This window comes from Castor canadensis, chromosome 1 (genome assembly GCF_047511655.1).
Source record: "Castor canadensis chromosome 1, mCasCan1.hap1v2, whole genome shotgun sequence".
NCBI lineage: Eukaryota > Metazoa > Chordata > Mammalia > Rodentia > Castoridae > Castor > Castor canadensis.
The window spans coordinates 35,497,017-35,522,016 of NC_133386.1; the positions used below are offsets into that span (position 1 = coordinate 35,497,017).

The following is a 25,000-nucleotide window of genomic DNA, read 5'->3' on the forward strand; positions in this document are numbered from 1 at the left end:
TCTATAAAGTTGCATGAGAGTTCAGTTTTTTTCCTGACATATCTGTTTATTATATTTGCTAGATTGTGTTTCAATAGTGAAATACATGAGAAAGCATTTTTATACATTAAGGCATTCATCTATCCCTTGATGACTTCTTTAGTGAATGCATCATTTTATGGATGAACTGAGTAAATATGACCACTGCTAGAGCAGCTGAACTGTTTAGAATTTTTTAAAGTGATTCTAAAGGAAGGCTAACGAGGTGGTTTCATCTATGAAATGCATTCCTGGTGTCATTACAGACTGGATACTGAAGTAAATAAATTACAACCAGACATTTACAAAGTTCTGCAGGATGTTCTGGATATTATTAATTTATAGAAACAAAAATATAGACATAGTAGCATCCTCATTATACTTTGTGACATGGGAGTGACTATCTTGCACTTATTTGCACCATTTGGAGATTTCCTGATCATTTCATGACAAAATGCTTTGACTGAAATTAAGGATGTATTAGACCTGTGATGTATCTCACAAATCTGCCTACCTTATACGTGGTAAGGTCTGGCAATAGTCAGGAACACACACATACACACTTGAGCTGGTAATTTAATTAAAAGATGATAAAATGACTTTTATTAAAGAACTGCTTCATAAAAACATTTCAAAGATGGGTTCTTTTGGAATATATCTGCTGTTATGTGCATTCATTGCTGAGAATGATATGTAACTTATAAAATCATTCCTCTTACAAACTTAAACAAATGTGGGAACAAAAGTTCTAATCATTTATTAAATATTCCAAAGAATTGCTTTGGATTTGAAACCCCATAATTAAGATATTAAATAGTTAAAGGTTTAAATTGATGACAACCAATCATTTTCTCAACATATTAATAAGTGAATTAAAGATTTGCTTAATGTATTTTATTTCAACTTTGTATTTTTAAAGTTTCAACAGTTTTTATAATGTATTTTATGTATTAGAGCAAATACACATTATATTATATATATTATATATACCTTATATATTATGTATATATACATATATGTTTATATGTACTTTATCTACATATATTTTTGTTGAGCACATGTATATAATTTTAAGTACATACATGGGTGTCACATTTATGGTTTATGCTTAGATTTTATATTGTTGATACATAATCAGAATTATTTAGAGACTACTGATAGAGAAGCTGGTAAAAAAGAGAAAATATCGCAAAAGAGATAGTTGTAAAAGGTTCTAGGAAATAAATGAGAACAATATAACTGTAGACTGAGAGGAAAGTCTACATTTTACATAAATGAGGAGATGCTTAACAGAATATTCCAACAGAACATGTTGGGAACATGAGGTCTACAAAAACACCATGGTGTTCATGACAGTTCATTAGAAAGTTATCAGTGAAAGTACTCTTGATCTAATGGTGGGAACAGAAACCAAATTACACCCAGTAAATTCCTAGAGAAATGGGAAGAAAGGAAAATAAGCAGTAGTAGGTTGCTTTTATTGAAGTTTAGTTGAAAATGAATGGAGCAATGCAGGAGGGTCAGAGAATAGAAGAGAATAAGAATAGTTGATTAAAGTAAATCAAGGTGAGAGTGGAAAGGAAAGGGTTACACTCAAAGAAGGCGGCACTTATTTTAGAAAGAGGACAGGGCTCTTTGTAAGTTAGCAATAAAGACAAGAGAGAAGTAAGGCTGTGGGAATTGATTTCGGATGGCTACCATCTCAATGGATTAGGTGATTAAGTAATTTACTAAGATTGAGGAAAGCTAGACTTCAATTGTACATTTGATAAAAGAGGAAAAGATTTGAAGTCTCTTCCCTGGCTCCCTTAAAAGGAACTGAAGCAGATGTCCTTAGATAACTGAGCAACATTGAGGACCCAGTTGTCGCCGGGTAACATAATTTACAACAGACACAAGTTGCAAGACGTTTGTGAGGGTATTGCTTAGAAACACAAATTTTTAGAGACTGGCAAAAAGAGTAGAGTGGAAAATAAGGATCTTATAACAGGGCAAGTCAGCTGTGAACTTGTAGATTCTAAGGACCCCTTATGTCGGCCAGGTGGACGCCGATAGGCGGAAATGAATGGAAGACAGAGAAGAGCAGTGTTAGCAGCAGGAAATGTGAGCATAGAAAATGTTAGAATCCAAGCCCTTGAGGAAGAAAATCTATAAGACAAAGTCCATTTTTCCAATTGTATTTATAAGCCTCTAAAAAGAGTATGGAATAAAGCTAAACAGAAGTATAAACATTAGAGTCCTTTGATGTCATATTGGGGAAAGATAACAAAGACGAGGATGTGAGCTTAAGTGGACATTATAAGCAAACGGCCAGAGGATAGCAATTTGAAGAAAGTGTTGGATGGTGGTATACTTTAAATATTACACAACATGTGCATACATGTTTTTGTGTTTTTAATCCATCAGTTTAAGATGTTAGATAAGAAATATAAATAAATAGATAAATAAAAATTAAAAAGGAATTTGGGGACAGTGTCTTAAGTCAGAAGAGGTCAGAAGAGCAAGCAGTCTTTATGGCAAAGGGTCAAAGAAATATAGCCGGGATTGAGTTGATATGAGGAGGTGGAAAGCAGCCTTCCAGGATCTCACCCTGTATTTTAGTAATACTTTAGTGTAATGTGAATGCTTGAAGAAACAGTGACATGAATTGTGCTTATCAAAATTGTTTCTAGGTCAAATAACAATATAATGGTGTTTTAAATCAAGTTGCCAGGATGTATACTTTTCAAAGACTCATGTGAAAAGCTATGTTTTAGTACACAAAAGGTTAAGGTGATTTAAAATATAATTTTTAAGAAATGAATTTAGAATAACTTGCCTAGATACAGACCTATTATATAGCACTCTGCAGTTCCCATCTGTCATCTGCAGCCTGCATTGCTCTGCTGGACACTGTTCAAATGCTATTCATATGTCCACTAATTCAAAACTAATTTCATCAAAAACTAATTTAACCAAAAATGTGTCATATAGTTTGTTCCATTAGAATTTCTGTTTCTGTAATTCAAAATAAGATTATTTTCCTGCCCTTTGGCCACCAATTACTCTCAAAGAATCTGAGTTATGTTTTTCCCATTAACATGGGAACAATGAATGTTATGTCCATACCATGTAAATTAATTACTTTTAATTTTGTGGGAGGGCAAAATAAGGAAGAAGACTTCTCTATGCAAAAAGTTACTTCAGTGTTCATAACATCAACATTTTAAATAAGCCAACCTCGGTATTTGAAGGTAAGCAATTTTCACATTATCTCTAAAATAGCAAACGCTTTTGCATGCTTGTTCCATATCTGGAGTAATGATACTAATATCTTTGAAGGTAGCATGCTTCTTGTTTATCTCCTGAAGAATAACAATTGTATAAATTAGCTATCTACTCAGTGCTCATTTTAAATTAAAAATATTCTGGTTGAGCATTGCTTCAAATGCCCATCTCATCATTGGCTAAATTCATAGAACATTAGAGTAGCAAGCAGTGGAAGTAATTGACCTTGATAGAACCAGGTGAAGAGGTTCTCCATGCAGGAATTGTAGGCAACATTTCTCAAACTATAAGTGTATGATTATATCAACTTCCTATATTCATGAGCTAGAATTTGAATTTTCCCAAGAGGATGATCAAATCAACATCAAATCAGGGTGGTGGAACTTGAAAATTACCTACTTTCCAGTTTCAACAGGGATCATAGAGGAATATGCAACTGAAAAATGAGCACTAGTAATCTCCTACTTTAATACCTGATATCTTCATGTCTTGGAAAATGAGGATGTAAAATAGTTTTAATAGCAAGTGAAGGATTTCTTTCCCAGAGAACATGGTAAGATCTTTACTATATGACAGATGATAAGATTTCTAATCATAGTTCCAAAAGATGGCTTTACTTACATCTAGTCCCAGCTGGTCCAAGAAGGAAGAGCTGGTCCTGGATGTGGTGGGATGGGAGGCTGTCATCTCTTATCAGGGCAACCAGGAAAGGAGATACAGGCATCTTTATTTTACATAGGCCTTCTGCTTTTTCTCTGACCCAAGAGAAAGGGGAAGGTAGATGGAAAAGTCCAAATCTTTTTTAAATGTCTGGCCTTCTGGTAATACTTGAAACAGACAGGGGAGAAATGTTTTATACCATCTGTCAATCATAATCTCAATGTCAAGATACATGCATACATTGGTGATTGCTGGTGAAGCTCCCGATTAGCTATGAGGTTAGAGCTCAGACAGCAAGGATCCATTGGAAGAAGGTGTATATGGGCAAGTAGGGAGGACACTGGCCATTAAGGGTTAGTGATGCCAGCAAAGAGCTGGCTTATCTGGGAAAGCCATAGCCTGATGCTCTCAGAGAACAGGAGAGGTGGAAATGAGCTTCTGAGGGGCCAGTGGAGATCAATGCCTGACAAATACAGGACTGAGAAAACTCTGCAAACAACAAAGGCTATAGGGAACAGGAGTATTATTAGGTGGAATAAGCTCAGAAGCATTCTTTCAATTGGTATAAAGAATACATTCTGTGCAGAGATGACAGTGTTTGAGTATGTGTGGATGATTCCATAAAACCTCAGTATTGCCTGAAAAAGAGGACTATACCATCAGATTTAGATTATTTTACACAGTTTACATTCTTACTTGTTTATTTTCCTCCCCAACCCCCCAACTTTTTCTCTATTAAACTGGATCATTATAATGCACAATGAGAAATTTGTTATTTTTTAAAGCCACTTGTGGTCTTCTAAATTGTTTATAGTGTTTGAACCATGTAACAAAAGAGAACACACACACACACATACAATACATACACAAAAACACAGAAGAATACAGTACAAGATAAATTACTTCCAGAATTGTGTGTTCTCACTAGTTAAAAAACTTGATAATCTCATAAATTATTACTAATGATAATTCAGCCATATAACAAATGAAAGAAACTCTACTCCCTCACCCTGCCTGCCACACACACAGAAGACAGATTACATAGAGGAATGCCACCTTTCTAGAATGATATTTCTTGTGATTAGCTTTTTACTCCTTTATCTTAATATACAGTCTCTGAGTTATTGCTATTGTTCTTGTTTTAAGTCAAATTTAATTCTCAGGGAGAAAGTTAATAAGAGACTCCTTCCTAAATTTCACTCAAAATTTCTTTTGAAATACTACTTAAATTTACTTTGTGAAGTGAAAAAGTGCGGCAGTAGAACAGAGCAGTTGTTTCTATAGCAGAGAATTTTATATAAACAGTAATCTGGTGGGTTACTTCTTGAGTCAGTTAGAAGAGGATTGCTTTTTTACAAAATACAAAGGAAAGTACACTATCTGGAATATTTCATGTTGTTTTAAATATAAAGGGTATTTCATCCAAGGCCAAGACAGGTCATTTGTAGCCCTCTAAGGGAAAGCAAGCCTATTTGCCTTTGGGGAGAAGTGGCACAAGTGAATATACTACTAGGACTCTCAAGCTGTTTGGGAAGGGATGATTTTATACAATGAAATGACCGTAGATATACGATAAAAGATGCATTTGGAGAAATGTTTCAATGTGTTCATGGACATCCTAGTGAACATTGTTTTGGGTAATGTCTATTTGTTCTTTTCTTTGTTCTGAGACAAATAGTTGGTACCTCATATTTAGGTCATTACTTTCAGCAGGAACACTTAAAACAACATACATACTACAAGCCAAGAATAACATGAAAAATAATTTAATAGTCATTTTATAGTACTAGACAGCATCCTAATGACTCATTTCTAATGACTAGTTAAATGGAAATTACACAGAATAAACAGAATTTAGTTTTTAAGTACAACTATAGAGTGGTCTCAAGGCCTGATGCATGCCAGTAGAAATTTATCTATGCTTCCATCCATTCTTTAAATGAATTTACATTTTCTCAATTTCCTCTGGATCCGGTCTTCATGTTGAAGACTTGATATCATTGAAGCTGTGCCTGATAGTTTTTTTTCTTCAGTTGTTGTCAGACCATTTTCTTGTGCCTGGAGAATATAGGGACAATGTGCACATACTGAGTTCTCAATTCTCACTTTCTCTAACCTAACCATTACTTTGATTTATAACTTCTATAGATAGTTGACCAATGTAATTTGAATCCGAGATGAATGAGATGGTATATAATTATTGTTTGCAATGATTGCAATAATTAACTTATTTAAAAGCATAGGATTTGAAATATACATTTTTATGGATAAAATAAGGTGAAATATTTGAGACTTTCACATATAAAATAGCAGTATTATTGACAGACACTTTTGTATATAAGCCAAATTTATTTATATATGTGAATCTGTGACTATGTAGTAGTCCCTAATAATGTACTAAAGAAAAATTCATAAAAATGTTTGATTCATGAATTTACCTATTTACTTAATATAGTTATTTTAAATGTACTGTATTGTTTTCACTCATAAGTGGAATGCAGACCTAAAAGAAATACAGCAATAGTATGAAAGACAGGTCACATTAAGGGAGGTCACACACCAGAGGGGGAGAGTATAAGAGGAAGTTAAGAAGGTGAATATGGTTGATGTACTCTCTATACAATAATGAATATAGAATTTTTTTTTCTTTTATTATTCATAGGTTTTCAAAGTAGTCTCTGATGATTCCCTGGATTTCCTTGGTGTTTGTTGCTATTGCCCCTTTTGCATTTCTAATTTTACTGATTTGGGTTTTTTTTCCCTCTCCTTGTTTTAGTCAGATTTGCCAGGGGTCTGTCAATTTTATTTTTTCAAAGAACCAGCTTTTTGTTTTGTTGATTCTTTATATGGTTTCTTTGATCTTTATTTCATTAATTTAGGCCCTTATTTTTATTATTTCTCTCCTGCTTGAGATGGTGTTGCTTGTTCTTGTTTTTCTAGGAGATTGAGATGTAGCATTAGGTCACTTATTTGAGATCTTTCTGACCTTTTCATATATGCACTCATGGCTATAAACATTCTCCTCAGGACTGCCTTTGCTGTGTCCCTTTGGTTCTGGTAGGTTGTGTTTTCATTTTTCTTAACGTCTAGGAAACTTTTCATTTCCTCTTTTACTTCATCGATGAACCACTGGTCATTGAGCAATGTGTTGTTCAGCTTCCAATCGTTTGCATATTTTCTGCTGTTGTTTTTGTTGTTGAGTTCTAGTTTTAATGTATTGTGATCAGATAGAGTGTAGGGGATTATTTCTGTTTTCTTATATTTGCTGAGGCCTGCTTTGTGCCCTAATATATGATTGATTTTGGAGAAAGTTTTATGGGCTTCTGAGAAGAATATGTATTATACGGATGGTGGATGAAATATTCTGTAGGCAGTAGCTAGGTCCGTTTGATCTACAGTGTGGTTTAGTTCTAGAATTTATTTATTGAGTTTTTGTTTGGATGGCCTACCTATTGGTGATGGGGGGTATTAAAGTCTGCCACTACCACTGTGTTGGAGTCTATATGTGCGTTTAAGTCCTTTAAAGTATGTTTGATGAAATTGGGTACACTGACATTGGGTGGATATAGGTTGATAATTGTAATTTCCTTTTGGTGTATTTCCCCTTTTATTAGCATTAAGTGTTCTCCTTTATCTCATTTGATCAATGTAAGTTTGAAGTCTACTTTGTCTGATATAAGTATTGCTACTCCTGCCTGTTTTCCAAAGGAAAACCTGCCATTGGCTTGGTAAATCTTCTTCCAGCCTTTCACCCTAAATCAGTGTTTGTTTCTGTCAACGAGATGGGTCTCCTGTAAACAACAAATTGTTGGATTTTCCTTTTTAATCCAGCTTGCCAAATGGTATCTTTTGATGGGGCTGTTTAGACTGCTGACGTTCAGTGTTAATATTGATAGGTATGTGGTGTTTCCTGCCATTTAGTTGTTTTTGTTGTTTAAGGATTTGATTGTGTGCAGCTGAATCAATGCTACTCTCTGATTCCTTGTCTTTTTTTTCTCCTGTGGTTTGATACTTCCCATTCTTTGTGGTTTTGTTTGCTTTCATCTTCTGTGTGTAGAATGCCTTTCAGAATCTTTTGTAGTGGTGGCTTGTTGATCATATATTGTTTCAGTTTCTGCTTATCATGGAAGATTTTTATTGCTCCATCTATTTTGAATGATAGTTTTGCTGGGTAGAGTATCCTGGGGTTGAAGTTATTTTCATTCAGTGCCAGAAATACCTCACTCCATGCCTTTCCTCCTTTTAAGATTTCCACTTTATGGAGGACAGAGAAGAGAAGGGAAGAAAAAAGAAAAGAAGAAAAAAGAAAAAAAATCACTGTGGGCAAAGAGGGTTTCTCCGGAGCTGGACTTGCCTTGCTGGCTGTGCAGCGGGTCACAATTGTTAGGTGCAATTAAAGGCTGAGTTTTAGGTCAGATTTGGAATTTTTTCCTGCACCTATTGTGATGGCAATTATTATTTTGGTTAGAAGCAGTCAGAATTCCCCAAGAGTGGCTCCAATGCCTCAGAGAGGTTTTGGAGTCATGGAGGTTAGTCTTTATTTCTGTACTCTAGTCATCATCCTGGATCCCTTCAGTTAAGGATTTAAAAAAAAATTCAATGTTTCTTCTTTGCAGTCTGGGAGATATTATATGTAATTTACATGAACTGTTATATTTTCCCTCATATTTTACTGCTGCCATTTGAATTTGGTATGAAATATCATTAAACTGCATTCTTACTTTAATCTACTGTATTGATAAGTACTGAGAAGCTATGATTTAATACCCATCTAATAATTTGAAATTGATATATTTTCTAAAGATATTTAATCCAAAATCAGGAAATAGCTTAGAGGCTGATTGAATCTGCTTCTTTCCAATATCTATGAGATAACATAGGCTTGAAAATAAATTTAAAAATTCATTGTGAGTGATGGGCTTATGTTCTTGTGGACCATGGATGAGTTGCTAGTTCCAGTTGTTATCAGTATTCAAGCTCTGATCTTTTGACTTGTCCTTGATAGTACCACTAGGACCCCATCCTTTGTCATTAGAAATGGAATTTGGGAATTATTTACAAATGCCTTACCACATTCTGTTTTAATTCTCTGCTTAAACAATGAAAAAAATTATATTTCAACAATATGGAACCAGAGATGGTCACATATATATTTGTATTCTCACACCATACTCAGTGTCCAGGATATCATAGATAACTGAATTTATCAGTTGTCACCACACAATACTGCATGATCACCAAAATTTTGATGGCATCAGCTCAAAGCACACTTACTTAATTCATGAGTTGTGGATTTCACCTGTCCTGAGTTGCTAATAGCTGATCTAGGCTGGTTTAGCAAAATATCTAGGATTTTAATGACTGTTGATTGCTTCAGCTTAGATAACTGGGGTAAACTAACTGCTCCAGCTTATGCTCAACCTCCACCAGGCTAATTTCGGCATGCTGTCATGGTCTAGTGGAAGTCTGAGTGTGAGAAAAACTAATTGTGTATGCATCCTTTAATCTCCTATTTGTGTCAGAAGAAGTCACATGGACTAACCAGAAGTCAGAGAAGGAGGGCACTGAGAAATTATATGTAAGCAACATGGATACAGAGAATGGTGAACTGGGGTCATTTGTGCAACCAGTCCCTGCATTGAAAAACTTAACTGACCAGTAAGAGTGACATTAAGAGCATCATACTAAAGATCAAGAGTCATATCCTTGAACCTTGGCACTGTTTGTTTTATTAATATGGGTGAATTATTTAATAACAGTGAAAATTTACTTATTGGTACTTTCTAAGCTTTAAAAACCTTTCATTCTATAAAATTAAGTTTTTAACTAATTTAATTCTATACCTAGTCTGTAGAAGGAACTTTTGAGAAAAACTTTTCATTATCCTAAAATAGCTAATGTGGATGTCCAAAATTGACTGGCTAATTCCGACTGTGAATTGATTAAAAAAAAATATATATATGTATATATTTTTTGGTGAGACTGGAATTTGAACTCAGAGCAATCACTCTACTGCTTGAGATATGCTTCTAGTTCATTTTGCTCTGGTTATTTTGGAAACAGCATCTTGAAAACTATTTGACTCAGTTGGTCTCAAGCTGTGATCGTCTAGGTTTCAGCCTCCCAGTAGCTACGATTACAGGCATGAGCCACCAGTGCTGACTTGACAAATATTTTCTAATCACATCCAAACTGATAAACTTCTAGTCTGAATTTGGATCTGAAACAAAGTGCTGAAGCATAATTTCTTTCAGTTTGAACTGATGATTCTTAGAAGTATTCAATGTGTCAATATAATGTCAAACATTATGACATATTTATGAATGAGATGAGTTATAGGGGCCATTGATTCTGTGCCTTAATTCATTTTATCATGAGTTATTATTCTTTAATTGACGGGAGGAGTATTGTTTAATTCACAGAATGCTGATAAGATTGTGTGTAAATTTAGAGTAGATGTTAACTTTTGTATAAGAAGTAGCAATTATATAGAAATGACACTTGAATTTCATTAAATAATACATAATTACAGGGGTAGGGGTATAGCTCAAGTGGTAGAACAATTGTCTACCATGCACAAGGCCCTGGTCTAATTCCCAGTATCACAAATCTACTATTACTACTTATAACAATGACAATAACAAGTAATTGTGTAATAGTTAACAAACTGCTGGATTATTTAAGTATAAGAATAAAAATTGGGTAAAATGTCCTAAATGAGAAATGTTTTATAAGCTTCACAGGGAAAAAGTAACATATACGAATAATTTTGGGAGATGATTTTATAAATCTAAAATCTTATTCTAGTCACTCAGATTGCTTCAAAAATTCTGCACCTAGATTACCAAAACATATAATTTATAACTTGCTTTGGCATATAGAGTGCTTTCTTTCAGACATACAGAAATGAGTTGCCATATGATAAATGTTTATCCTTGTCCTATCTCAAAGAACATTTATTTTGGACTGATAATTTCCCTGTGTAATCAATCACATTGGCCTGTGTCATTTCAGAGTCACCATGTAGACATATCCAAGAAACTTCACTCAACTCAAGCTGGCTGGGATTCAAGAGTACCAGTTGGTTGTCAGAATGATTTGGCTGATGTGGAGAAACAGAAGAGCAAGCGTGGGCCACTGCAGTAACAAGCACCAGTGTGACTATAGGTTAGGTAAGCCACAGGGTGATGGTTTCAACTGCTTGCCTGACAAAGTTACAATGTACAGAGTCATACTAACATTTTGTGTGGACTATATGGATTGGCCATGGAGACCACCCTAGCCTTTAAGTTTTATGAAGTTTTAAGTGCAGCATAATCTTAAACCTTCACAATAATGGCAGGGCTATTCATTGTTTTCTGTGGTTAAATTGTTTTCCTCATTTATGGTTTTCGTGTCCAAGAAAGTATTTTAATATTTCTTGTGTTGTTATGATAATGATGTTTTGATATTTTTACTAGAAAAATGAAGAAAAAGAGATTAATGGCTTGAAAAGAGGTTAAAATAATTGAGATGTTTAAAATTTAAAAAGTACCAGAAAGTAATCAAATGTAGACTTGAATTATGATGGTTTGGTTTTATAGAGAGGATGATCTGATATTTTCATCTCTATTGAAGGCAAAACAAGAGCAAATGGGCCTGTGGAGGAGTTGATAGCGTTCAATTAAGCTACCCAGACTAACTTCCATATGGTGGAAATGTGGGATGAGTTAGCAAGGGACATAAGAATTTTCTTTTTGGCAATATTATAGATGTACCAAACCAGCTCAGTTTCTATTATACTTTATCTTTGAAACTTTACATTTAGTTTGTAGGAAGATTGAAACTGTAATTACTCCTAAGCATACGATTTGTTCTTTTCTCCTCCTTATTTGGTTTTGTAGATAGCACACTTTTTATTCTCCAAGGACATGTAAAAGTCAAAATACTAGATATAAAGTCTCTGAAGTGCTTCTGCTCCAAACCCTGTCTGTACAATCTGGGTTCTTTCATGTAGTTAGCTTACTGGCTTCTGACACTCCTATAAAAATATACCATAGAGCTTTTCTTATTACCTTTTCACTGACTCTCTACAAGTGATAAAAATGAAATTCTGTAAGGGGCTTTGAAAACCATGCATATTGCAATTCCTCCACATTTCAAATACTAATCAAGTGTGACTATAAAAGAAACAACCACTGCAGTGAAAATTGCTGCGGTATGTTGAGATTCAAAGCCATTATTAATTCATTGGAAACTATTTTTTTCTTTAAGATTATACATCCTAAAAAGTACCAGATAACACAATTCTTGAGATCAAAGTTTTTTGTTTCAATCACAGGGAAATCTGTTATCTAATCTTCTCTTGTGCATGTATCTCTGGGACAGTACAGTGGCAATCTGAGATCTGTATCCTGCACGAATAATACAAAATATGTTACAGACCAGGAAAGCCCTGCTTTCAACATATTGCTTATAAGTGATGGTTTTTAAGGACAAACAGAACCTAGGATTAAAGGATATTATACTTCTTAATTTATTTAAGAGAAAAAATGAAATCTCCTTTCCTAGGTTAATTTTAACATGTATTTATTTAGAAGTTACATTATATGCACATCTGGGCAATATTACATCTGTTCTTCCATCTGTAAAGTCAATAAATTAAAATCTTTCTTATTATGAATCATAATTGTATGACAATTCCATACATAAAAATGCAAAAGTAGAGCACAAATAAAAGTTTCCAAACTCTATGTTTATCTCATATAATAGAGTATATTTGTCTTCATTAAAAAAGGACCAATTAGATTAACATTTAACATTCTTGGGTTGGTATGGGTAGCTCATCCCTGAATATGCATGTGGATTAACCTCCTTTGAGTTTACGATACAAAGATGAGACCCTTTCTGAGCTTTATCTCTTTTTAAATCATATGTTATATAAGATATACATTTACATAAATTGTGTTGTACAGATTATGAAGTGTACATAATCAGACTTAATGGGAGAAATAACTCATAGGAGATATATTTCTAACTGACACAGCAAAAATAACAAAAGTATTATTTATATACAACTGACCACAATAGGAACTAAAAACAAAAAGAACATTATGTAAGTCATTTTCTCCTGGAAAAAATAGGAATCACAGAAAATTCAGTGATTTTCACATTGTCAAAACAAGCCATGATTTTATAGATATTTTAATTGCTCAAAAGAAAGTTTTATTTTTTTTCTTCCTATAAAGTACAGAATCATTGCAAGAATTTTTAAGTGCACAACCTGCAAAATGAATAATTACTTCTGTCATGCTAAAGCACTTGGGCAGTTCAGTCACTTTTAGGGTTGTCTGTTTATGTTTTCTTGCAGTGATCATGATTAAGAATTATTAAAACAAACAGCAGCATTCATCACTTAGCTCACAAGATGCACTGTGCTTTTCAATCCAAAGTCCAGGGTACTAGGGCAGAGGTCCACAAAGCTTATTGGAACCATCAGACTGATAACTCTTCTGTGGGTGATAAATTTGACTGAGCTATCAGCTAAGTTGTCCCAGATGAGGTGGCTCCTTGGTGGCAAAAAGAACCCAGATGTCTTGATTCTTAGACTAGTGCACGCTCCTGAGAATCAACAAGACGAGTAACCACAAAAGGACCTTGTACACATTGGAAACTACCAAGCATGGTACAAATACACGAATGTGAATCACAGTGTGAAGAAACTCCTGGAGCCCTAGATGCAAATATCTGTCCAACTGGGAAGAGTTGGTGATCTATATTTACAGATTGATAATGGCTATGTATTGTGATGGGTGCCGAGTCTATGAGTTCCTTGCTCTCAAAGTTTCAGTTGAAACTCTCTCTCTCTCTCTCTCTCTCTCTCTCTCTTTCTCTTTCTTTCTTTCTCTCTCTCTCAGACAGGGTCTTGCTATGCAGCCCAGGCAGACCTTAAACTCATGATTTTCCTGATTCTGTCTCCCAAGTGCTGAGATAATAGGCATTAACCACTTATCTTTCTCTTTTTTTTAATGCTTATACATTAGTCATTCATTTCCAAAATTCTTTTGGTGAGAGTGAAAGTGGCAGAATCTTTGCAGCATATCAGACTAAAAAGCAAAAATTTAAAAAGTCTAATTAAGATAGGAGTACTGCTTTTCAGGTCTTGCTCCTTTTGGACACCTAGGATACCTTTACAAATAGGTGTCTAATAATATACTAAAAGGAATTCTTTATCTGAGATATTCAGTTTAGACACTTAGAGGGATTGCCATGAATGGCTGAAGCAGAATTGTGTAGTGACAATTGACTCCACTGCAGCCAGGAGTATAAACCTGTAACTCTGAACAGTGCTATCAGCACCTGCTCCTTTCATTAAGAAGTTGATGAAAATGTTTCACCAGATCTCATAGATGAACTTCTGTGAGTTTTTAATTTAATCTGTAGCTTGGTGATTCTTATATCATATTTTAGGGACATTATCATTAACTCTACATATTGTTTTGCTCATAAATAATTAAGAGCACCGTTCTCTGGAAGTAGCATAAGTAAGTGGTATAAATGCAAAGTTCAAGCCTCTTGAGTTTTAACTGAGAATGCTGGCTTTAATTTTTGACTCTCTTACTTGCTACTGTGTACCATGAACAATTTGTTAAAGTCTGTATCTTTATTTGTCAAACTAGGTTAATAAGAGTGCTATACTATAGGCCATTTTGAAGATTACATTAGATCAAATAGGTGAAAGTTAATTTTGTACACGATAAACTTCAATTAAGTCAGATAAACTACTGAGTCTTTATGAGTTGGTTGCTAAGGAAATCTTTGTTTTCCTACAACATCTTTAAAAAGTTTTGACTCTGACCACCCAATGTTGTAACTCTTGTAGTCTCTGATTCTCAGTTTCCTTTGGGAATTCTGTCCTTTTGTGACTTTTGTGGTCTTTATGAATGCTATGGTCATGGGAGGGGATGTCAATAATTTCTGAATCTAAGAAGCATTCCAATTATGCAGACACATGGATGACCTGACAGGTATTTTTTTTTCTACCTCAGTAGCAATAGTTCAGGAAGAGCACTGCTTAATCAGCTTAAGAGCCATTTTTAGTAGGTGAAATGTTTTAAGTGGAAAAGTTTGTATCATGCTTTTAGTTGTACATCTAGTTCCCTGCGTTGATCTTCATATGGAAAGCTGTTTGGGTAATGCTCTCTGAAAGACAATTGAGGCACAATAACAGAAGCTGGTCTGGGCAGATGAATCATGATACAGCCATAACAAAGACATCAGAATATTCTACAGGGAGCTCTGGGGTTGCATGGCTTTTGAAAGCTGTCCTGAATTGGAGGCCAGTGGTTTTTACTCTCCGTACCAGTCAATCATTAGATGCAGCTGTCCCTGAAAGGGGACGGTGACTGTGGATAAGGTAGCTTCCTTCTATGAAGGGCAAAGTTATTCATAAGAGGATTATTATTTAGTTGTGAGGAGGATCTGGTTATTATGTGGGTCACTCATTAATTACTGCAATTGCTTCTGGTGATTTGCCTGGCTAAAGAGAGGACCATTCTGTTTTTCTTCCTTACCTATTCCTCTAGGAACTGAAATCTTGGCCCAAAAGTAACCTTTTAAATATATCTATTTGCTCTTTTGCCCTACATAAATGTTCTCTGCTGAACAAATTTTATTCTTTTCTGATTCATGTTCTCTAATGCAATTTCCTTTCTTGCGAAGCTTCAACTATGTTTTTTGAATTATCCGTAATCTTTAGACTGAATCTTCCATGACTTATACTTTATAAATTAGACTAGTCAACCAATGAGAGGAGTGCTGAGTCAGAAAACAAAACACAGGAACCTGAAGTTCTAGTCCCAGCTCTGCTAAAACCTAAATGCATAGCTTTTCATTAGCTATTTCATCTCTCCTGGCTTCACTTTCTTCACCAAGCTGGGAGGAAAACTTGAGCCTGTTAGTTTTGAATGCTTTTGATTCAATGGCCTATGCTGGTATCACAGAGCATTGTGATTGTTGGGCTCAGATGATCTCTTCTCTATGTAAGAACAGGTGATTCATCACATAGGATCTAACTTATTTTGGTCAATTAAAGAGGTGAGAGAAAACACGCTCTAAGAGGAAAGCTCTTCATTGCGGCCGAGGTAGAAGCTGGAGTGCAAAGAATGAATATGAAGGAATATAAAGAATTCTTTATATTGAGCTTTAGTTGAATCTAAATGTCTAATCTAAACTTCAGATTACTTGTATGATGAGATACAGAACCTGAGTTAGTTCCCTGTCTATTATTTTGAAGATTGAACAAGATGGGAGTTCTTATATTAAACACTTTGTTTGAATTGCTGGTTCCAAACTATCTGAAGATAGTTACTTTAGATAACCTTATCATAAAACATATCATTGGTTCTCAATTTTAATAAAGGATCAGTTTAACAATTTAGTGTTATTCGAAGTAGTGGTGCCATTCTAAATCAGTGATATTCTAAGTATACTACTTAGCAGTAAAAGTATAATGAACTTTACTTCAAAGACTAAAACACCCATCATTGAAAATACTGGATAATTTAAAACTGGCCACCAAAAAAGCTGGCATATCTTTAATTCTATTCTTGCTATTGCTGGATTATATGGTAGTTTATTTATTTCTAGTTGTTTATTTTTAAAAATATTTTGTGCACGTCTTTAGAATACAGTTTGATACTTCAATACATGTGGACAATATGTACTGATTAAATCAGGGTAATTAGCTTTTCATGCCCATATCCTTTTCTTTGTGTTTGAAGACCTTAAGCTCCTTGCTTCTTGCTCTTATAAATTGTATAACAGATTATTATTTCATCCTATTTAATATTAATACAACATTTTTATAGTATAAACAAAATAATGATATTAATAGAATTCCCCCTTTTAGGGAATGCAGTCTTAGTTGCAAATACTGACACCCTAAAGTAAAATGTTATTAAGAACACTCTTCATTTTATACCAACCCTCTTCCCAGAAGGCTTAAATGTTTAAGAATGTGCTGGAAGGAGAACTGCAGTCCTTTTGTTCTTTGAACAGTTCTGAAATATTATTTCCTATTAGGCAGTTGTGTGAATGCTGACAACCTTACCCTTCTTCTTCCCTAGAGATTAATTTATTTCCTGCAGTGTGCTCTTCATGGAAAATCTCACTCGTCAGCCTTCACCAATGGGAGTTCTCACGGCAGAATGTTAATTACAAAAGCAACACCATACATTGCATTGAAAGTAAAAAATGGTTCTCTGGGCAAAGTAACTCTTTTCTTTTCCTTTTCACCCTACCTGTTCCTTAGTCAGTGACTGCACAGGACCATTAACCATTGGGAAAACATTCTACAAAGTGGTGGGATATTTGGAACATGTTGAGGCTCTGCACCATGATAGACCAAGACTGAACTCTGACACAAAGATTGTCACATTTCTTTGTGAGTTTGCTTTCTGGTCTTTAAAAGTAGAGTAAAAATGCCTAACTCACATGAAGGTTCTTATGCATTAAAAAAAAAATCATTTGGGGCTGAAGAGTGGCTCAAGCAGCAGAGCATCTGCCTAAGAAGTGTGAGGTCCAGAGTTCAAACTCCAGTACTACCAAAAAAAATAATTTGATGTGCCCTTTAAAAAATACATATTTTGGGGATCTGTTTTCTAGAGCAGGATTGGCAAACTATGTCCTATGGGTCAGACCTGTCTCATTTTCTGTTTTTCTACAGCCCAGGAGCTAAGATTTTTTTTTTTCATTTCTAAGTGGTCAAAAGCATGAAAAGCAGGATAATATTTTATGACATGTGAAAAATGCCAATGTAAATATAAAGTTTAAATTTCAGTGTATATTATAAGTAAAGCTTTATTGGAATATAGCCACATTAATTACTTTCCATATTGTCAACAACTGCTTCACTGCTATATTAGCCAAGTTGTGACAGATAATTACTATCTGGCACTTCAAAGAAAAAGTTTACTAACTTTTATTCTTAAGAGTGATTCAGAGATTCTTGGGTGTAGCAGAATCTATTTTGGCATGGTGTTTGGTTGATTTTTATGCCAGGGGCTTATGAAGCACTTTGAAAAGCAGTGCTGTAGAATTGAGAACAACCTTCCTCTTAATTTCATTCACTCATCACAGCTACTCTATCAGCAAATCCTGTTTGCTTTATCTTCAACCAATATCTAGAATATGACCATTTCTATCCCATAACCACTGCCAGCAACTTAGCCCAAGCTATCTATTACTGTCAACCATCATCTCATCAGGATTCTTGTGTGGACTCTAATTAGTTCATCTGCTCTGTCCTTATCCCATAGTGTACATTCTCAACACATACTCCTGAAGAACCTCCACTGACCTCTCCATTTCTCCCCACTTTTCACTGTTCTACCTACACTGTTGACCTGTTTTGTGCAAGTAAACAACCACCATATGTCCAGCACAAACTATAAGACCAAATGATAAGCAGCTTATTTATGTAAATGAAGTTACCACCTATAAACTTACCGAACTAAATCAGGAACACATGAACATGTGGCATATCAAGCTTGTATCAGAACCTAGGCCATACCACCTTGAAATGCCCTATCTCATCTGATCTTGGAAGCTAAGCAGGTCAGGCCTGGTTAATACTTGCATGGGAAACCCATATCAGAAAAACCAGGCCCATGAATTTATTAAATACACCACACCAAGGAAAAATGCAACTCTCTCACCTGGATCATATAAAGGAGAGACACCTAATACTGGACACAGTGGCAAACACCTGTCATCAGACCATCACATGCATCACAGATCAACAAGCAACTCCAGACTCTGTCCCTGGGGTTTCAGCTCAGTCAGTACCTCTGATTGACTTGGCCCACTGTGAGCCTAGAGTGACTCTGTAAGCCTAGAGTCAATTTTGCATCTGGAATCAGCTTTATACCTTGAACCATTACTGTGTATCAACTGTCTATCTTTGCCTTCATCCAGGCTTCTTTGAACACTTTTTGCCCTTTCCTTGTTTTCTGTAGCTTTTATAGTATTGTGAAATGTAATGAGTGATGTGAGAGTTAATATTTGAATTAAGATTGGGATAAAAGAACCCGTTTGCCTGCCGGCTAATGGCAATCAAGCAAAATCGGTGGTTCTTTTGCAAGTCAATACCAATGAAACTAATGGTCAGAAGAGTTACAACCTCAGTGGCTTCCCAAGGAGGCATGGAGATGACTAGTTCTAAGTTTCACTGTTCAGCTTCAGATTGAGCAACTTTTAAGAGTCTGGCACTCAAAGTTCCCAAGAGGGAAAGTGAGGTGTGAATAGTCTTGATTTAAATTAATGCTTTAGGAAACATCAACCTTTCAAGAGAATGTAATTCAGTTTTAGGTATGCATGAACCTGAATCCCCTAAAATCTGAAGAAATGGAGATTTTTTCTTCCACTTTAATCTTCTTATTCAAAGAATTACTTATCTGATTTTGTGCTCATAGCTTCATTTTGTGGATTGAATAGCAGGTTATTTTTATAAAGATATATATTCTGGCCATTGAAAGACACTTCTTTAACTTATACTTTTTGGGAAGAAAAATGAAACAAAACTCTATATTATGTCTTTCCTTCTATGAATGAAGTGTTTGGTTTGATGTCTAAGAACTTATTCTGTATAATTCCAAATTACTCAGTTAATTACATTATCTCAGCAATTGGTTAAGTGAATACTCAATTCAATGTAATAAGCATCATCTCTGAATTAAACTTGTGGCATTTACAAAAGGAATGGGTGAAGAATGCTAAAAAATAAGGATTTATATTAATTTGAATCTTAATATCTAAATAATTGTCAGACAAACCAGTTCCTGCACATTTTGAGATTTTTTGAAAGTTAATGTGACAAAAAGTTTCTTTTAGCTTTATTTTATTTATGTTCCTTTATTGTTGTGCTATGTGGGGGTATATTTTAGCATTTACAAATGCCAAATGATATGATGTATCAAATATATCATACTTGAATTCCTCCCCTCCACTGCTCTCCTTTATCCACCCCAGCCCAGTTGATGTAATAGTTACAACAGGTATCATTTTTGCATTTACAGACATATGTACACATTTTTTGCACTGTGTTCACCCTGCTACAACCACCTCCCCCTGCCACTGGTGTCAGCCTTCCCACTGGTGTCAGCCCTCCCCCTTGAGCAGGGCCTGTTTTTCCCTCCTGTTCTCTGATTTTGAAGAACAGAAAAGAGAAAACAAAAAGAAAAACATAATAATTTTGTTTGTTTGAGATAAAGGTAGCTAACTTTTTTTGGTGGGATGCAAAGAGGGAAACAGAGTCACTGTGGTCTGTCCTCAATGAGCCTGAGCAGAGAATAAAAGAATTTCCAACATAAATCCCAACATAAAGATCTGTCCTGTGGTAAAGGATATAGGAAAAAAAAAACAAAAAAAAACAGACGTTCTATTCAATGTAAAATTTGTTCTGTCCTCTAGAACTGGCTACCAGAGCATGGATGTTACTTAAAGGATCCCTGCAGCAGGTAGAAGATTGGGCTACACTAGGCAGGGTAAAATGACTTATAAAGTCCCTTCTAAAATTAACATGATTTAAATCCCATTATTACATTTTGAGATAATATAATTATTCTAATTTCCTTACCTCCCATTTTTCTGCTTGGCTATGGACTATCTTAAATCAGTTTATTGACAAGGGAGAATGAGACTAATAACTGTCAAGATGACAGATTGAACTTCGCAACTACAGGCTTATAATAGTTTTATGGGAACATGACATGGTAATAGCAGTAATATCTCTGTAGCACTTTATATTTTACAAAGCACTTGTAGATCCATTATTTCATTTGATATTTCCTCAACTCTAAGATTCAGTTATTATTATCAAGAGTCATTCACTGATAAGGAAATGGAATTCAGAAATTCTTCAAGACACATAGCCAGTGAGTTGTAGTTTCAGGGCTCAGGCCTAAGTCTTCAGATTCCAGGTTTTTGTACTATAGTATATCTATTTCATTTTCCCTTATCTTTCTCTACCAAGAAAAAGAATATTGCAAGGTAGAAATACTGTTGCTATCCCTTTTCACAGATAAAGTCTCAAAGATAGTAAGTCATAGAAGTGGGTATTAAGTCTGAACATACTGCGTAAAATCAGGTGTTCTTTTGTCTGTAATATATATTCTGCAGTGAGTAGTTGTACTGCTGTTTGTGATATAAGAAAGATCTAGAAATCTAAAGGCAGCATCTGAGGACAGTAGTGGATTATGAGGAGAGGGAATGAATCCAAGAGAACATGGACCCAGGTTATCTTGCACATCAGGCCAATGTCCATCCCAGCCCCTGTTAACACTGAGGGGAAATATTGACGAAAGAAAATAAATTCAGACCATTAGGGGGAATTGACGTGATGTATGGAGACATTCTATTTGCTTCCATTTTAACATCATTTAGTAGTAAAAGAAAAATAATTCAAGGAAGGGAGGAAGGAAAGGAGAACAGAAAGAAGAGATGTAGGGAAGGGGGAAGAGAAAGAAAGGAGGGAAAAAAAGAGAGAAGGAAACAGGCAGAATAAAGGCAGAAGGTAAGAGGAAGAAGGAAAGAAGGCAGTCTCAGTGTAATGACTACTCAGGAGCCAATCCACAGAAGGTTCCTGTCTAGGTATAGGTAACAGATCCTATATTTCTGGCTTTTTGTACCTCGTGGTCATCAGAATGGTAGCTAGTTTGGCTTCTTTTTTTCCTATCTACATATCCCTCATACATTACAAAGCTATAGTGTATAGGAATAAAGTGTTTTGTCCCAAACCTAGAACTCCAGTTTACTTTATTTCAGAGTTTGGTAGGAAGTTGTATTAATGTCTGGTTTGTGTATATTCTAATTAGGAGCTTTAGATAGTATAGCTGATCCTCAAGACGTATTGATTTTTCTTCATTCTAAAGTTAATAGATACCCTTTTCCTCTTCTGTAGTACTTAGAAACCCACTACATTTGGTGTTCTGCTCTTCAGATCTAGTGTCACAGCCATGCAATGTTGGGTTTGGACTCAGACATGTTCAGATCACAATCACCTGCAATCCCTTACTAAGCTGTGTGATTGTTGGGTAGGGCTCAGCTTTACTGCGACCTGTTTCCTACCTTGTATTAGTCATAAACAATTATTACAAAGATAAACTAAAATTTATGGAAAAGCATTTTCAACTGAAAATCGCTTTACAAATTTAAGGTATTGTCTCCCAGTTTATAGAAATGTGTACCTTGTTTTTGAAGAATTTGCATCTCTTCCTTGTATTTTACTTTTTGGCTCTTTTTACTTGGCTCGCAATTATTTCTCAAAAGGCCTATCTATATGTGCATGAGTGTCTTATGAACAGTTTTTAAAAGCAGGCAGCTTCCCTAGCGGTTATTTCTAGTACATACTTCTAACAGAACCTTCTTATTTTTTTTCTTTACTTCTAGAAATCTTCAAAAGTGAAAAACATCAAAAATAACAAGATGTGATGGAAGTCACTTGGGCAGTGAACATAAATGTTGCAATGGGAAAGGAAGTCTTGCCTTCTAGCTGAAAAACAACTATTCCCCAATGGACTCCAGAAAAATTTTTGTCTGGTCACTGCAAAAGAGAAAACAATCTTAAAAGTTTTAGCAGCTAAAACTCAAAGCTATACCTATGATGTGGAATTCATATTGTGTATTCTGCTGTACTAAAATCTGTTTGTATCATTTCATTGTTATCTATTACATATCTAATGTATACATTTTCATTGCTCTTACTTCTACTACCAACAATTAAACAATTGAAAATAAATTTACTCTTTAATTTCTGAGTGAACCAATTTAAAATGAGATGAAAGCTCATCAAATGTTTTAACTTTATTCTACAATTTGTTTTGCCATTTTTCTAGTGTTACCATCATTCCTGCTAAGACTGACTTAAAGAAAAGTAATTGTATTTGAGAGTGACTTAAAATATCCAGGTTTCTTAACTGATTCCCTGGGAACAGTGAAAATGAGTTTGACTTCACATTTTCAGTTTGTTTTATAATATACTGTAAATAAATGTGGTCAAATCTTAAGAGCCAAAGTCACTGGAGTAAAAGAAATTTTTTGTTACTTCTTCATTTAACCCCTAAAAACTAGAGTTTATGTATGAAATATCACCAAACTTTTTATAATATGCCTTATTGTTTTATGTACTATATGGTAGATAATCCTTTATGAATGTTTATTAGAACTGTAGTAAAACCATTTAGTTAGTCATAATATTTGATGGAAAGAAAAAAGCAATAGATTTATAATGAGATATAATAAATTTAGTTGTCTAGAAGTCAAAGTGATTCTTAATTAGTGTGTATTAAAAACACATTCGCACAATCTGTAAAAATTACTTCAAGAGCAATCACATATTTGTAATTTATCTTTTTATGTACAGGAATAATAGTACTTTGTTCTAACAAAATGAAAGACAGATTTAACTGGTTAGGTTGTATAGAATTTTAATAGCAAGCTTAGATTTTGTTCATAGGTCATGTTTTCACAAAAACTGACTGATCTCATAGTTAATTTACATCATGTAGAGAACGTATTTGATGATTTAGTACCAAACAGTTTCTGAAGATAATAAATCATGAAGAAACTTTTCAACAAAAAAAAAATTACAGCTAGAGATTTTTCCTATAATGTTTACATTGTGATTCAGCTTACTTCCCCATATCTCTTATTTTTCAGTGATAATGAATACTGATTTCCAGTACCCTTTTGATTGTGGTTACATCATTTGTTATCAACTATTTTATAATGTGGTTTCAGTTTCATTTATTTTGCCTATTTGTGCCCAGATGTACAAGACATTTTCTTAGTTTAGTTCCCCGTATTTGCTTTTAGAACACCACAGATAATCTTGATAAAACCCCACAACTGTGGCAAACTTCACTATTGGTGCTTTTGGACTCACAGAACTTGTTACCTTTCTATATTTTTATTTTGCATTTGGGAGCAATTACACTTGTACTTTTAGAAGACAATTCTCTGATTAGAAAAATCAAGAGAATGCATATCTTACTTTGTAAATCGTCAAGGGCTTTCTGTTGGAAATTGTGTATAACATTTCTAACTTTGTATAACTCCTTTTACATGCTGTGTTTCCAGATGTCTTGGTACTAAAAGTGTAATAAACTTCATGCTCACCTATGGAAGATTTTTGGGAAGTTGAAAATAAATGTTCTGAATTTCGTCAGTATGGGTTCTCTGCCATGTTTAACTATGAAACAACTCTCTCCCTATAACAATAAGTTAAAATATTCTTTAACTAGAAATGAAATCAGTTTTTCACTACTAAGTAGAAGGCTGCTTGTGTAACAGAAGTGAGGAAGAGACTGATAGTTTTACCTGCCTTCCACCCACTATGGGCCTACAATATTGGTTCCAGTCACAATGACCAAATTTCTCAGCTGCATAATAGGTACCAAGACCATCAATTATTAACGCTATTAATTATTAGGGCTGCCCCTTTCATAACTGAAGCTGTCAAGCAATTTTGGAAATGGAGGTGAAAAGAAAGTGAGAAACACAGAGAAATGTGATTCTTTGAGATGGCTGTCTAGACTATTGTAACTAGAATTCAAATATAAAAACTGCTCGAACATCGAGGCAAACATTTAATATACTTCCATGTTACTGGACTGTGGAAGAGAATATGTGACATTTGTGGGAAGAACAATTAATATTAGGATATAAATAAGTCTTGATAAGCTGGGATACTAAAAATGGAATTCAATAGTGTGAAAGTGTTCTTTTTATTTGAATATCAAAATATTTCCAAGATTTTACCATTTCTTTCTGCTTTCACCTCTACCACTGAGGGCAAAGCTTTAATCATCTGATTTGGTCTATTGTAGTAACTCTGGAACCTTTCTTCCCATTCCTGCCAGTGCTATCTACTAAGCTATTCTCACTGCGGTAGCTGGAATAATCTCATTAAAAATGTGCCACACGTGCCACAGTCGTTTCCTGCCTCACTCAGAGCAAAAGTCAAGCTTCCTAAAATGGTATATATAGTCCTACACAACACATTCCAGGTAGCTCTATA

The 25,000-nt window shown here is 34.6% G+C and overlaps 1 protein-coding gene across 1 annotated transcript in view; it reads left to right on the plus strand.

Annotated features, from left to right (window-relative positions):
• Themis (thymocyte selection associated) overlaps nt 1-24,724 on the plus strand; it is a 179,244-nt gene extending 154,520 nt beyond the window's left edge. Inside the window, exons 5-6 of the mRNA XM_074075092.1 lie at nt 10,960-11,117; nt 22,372-24,724. Coding sequence (XP_073931193.1) covers nt 10,960-11,091 — 132 coding nt within the window. The 3' untranslated portion in view covers nt 11,092-11,117; nt 22,372-24,724. The remainder of the gene's footprint in view (nt 1-10,959; nt 11,118-22,371) is intronic.
• The last annotated feature ends 276 nt before the right edge of the window (nt 24,725-25,000 follow it).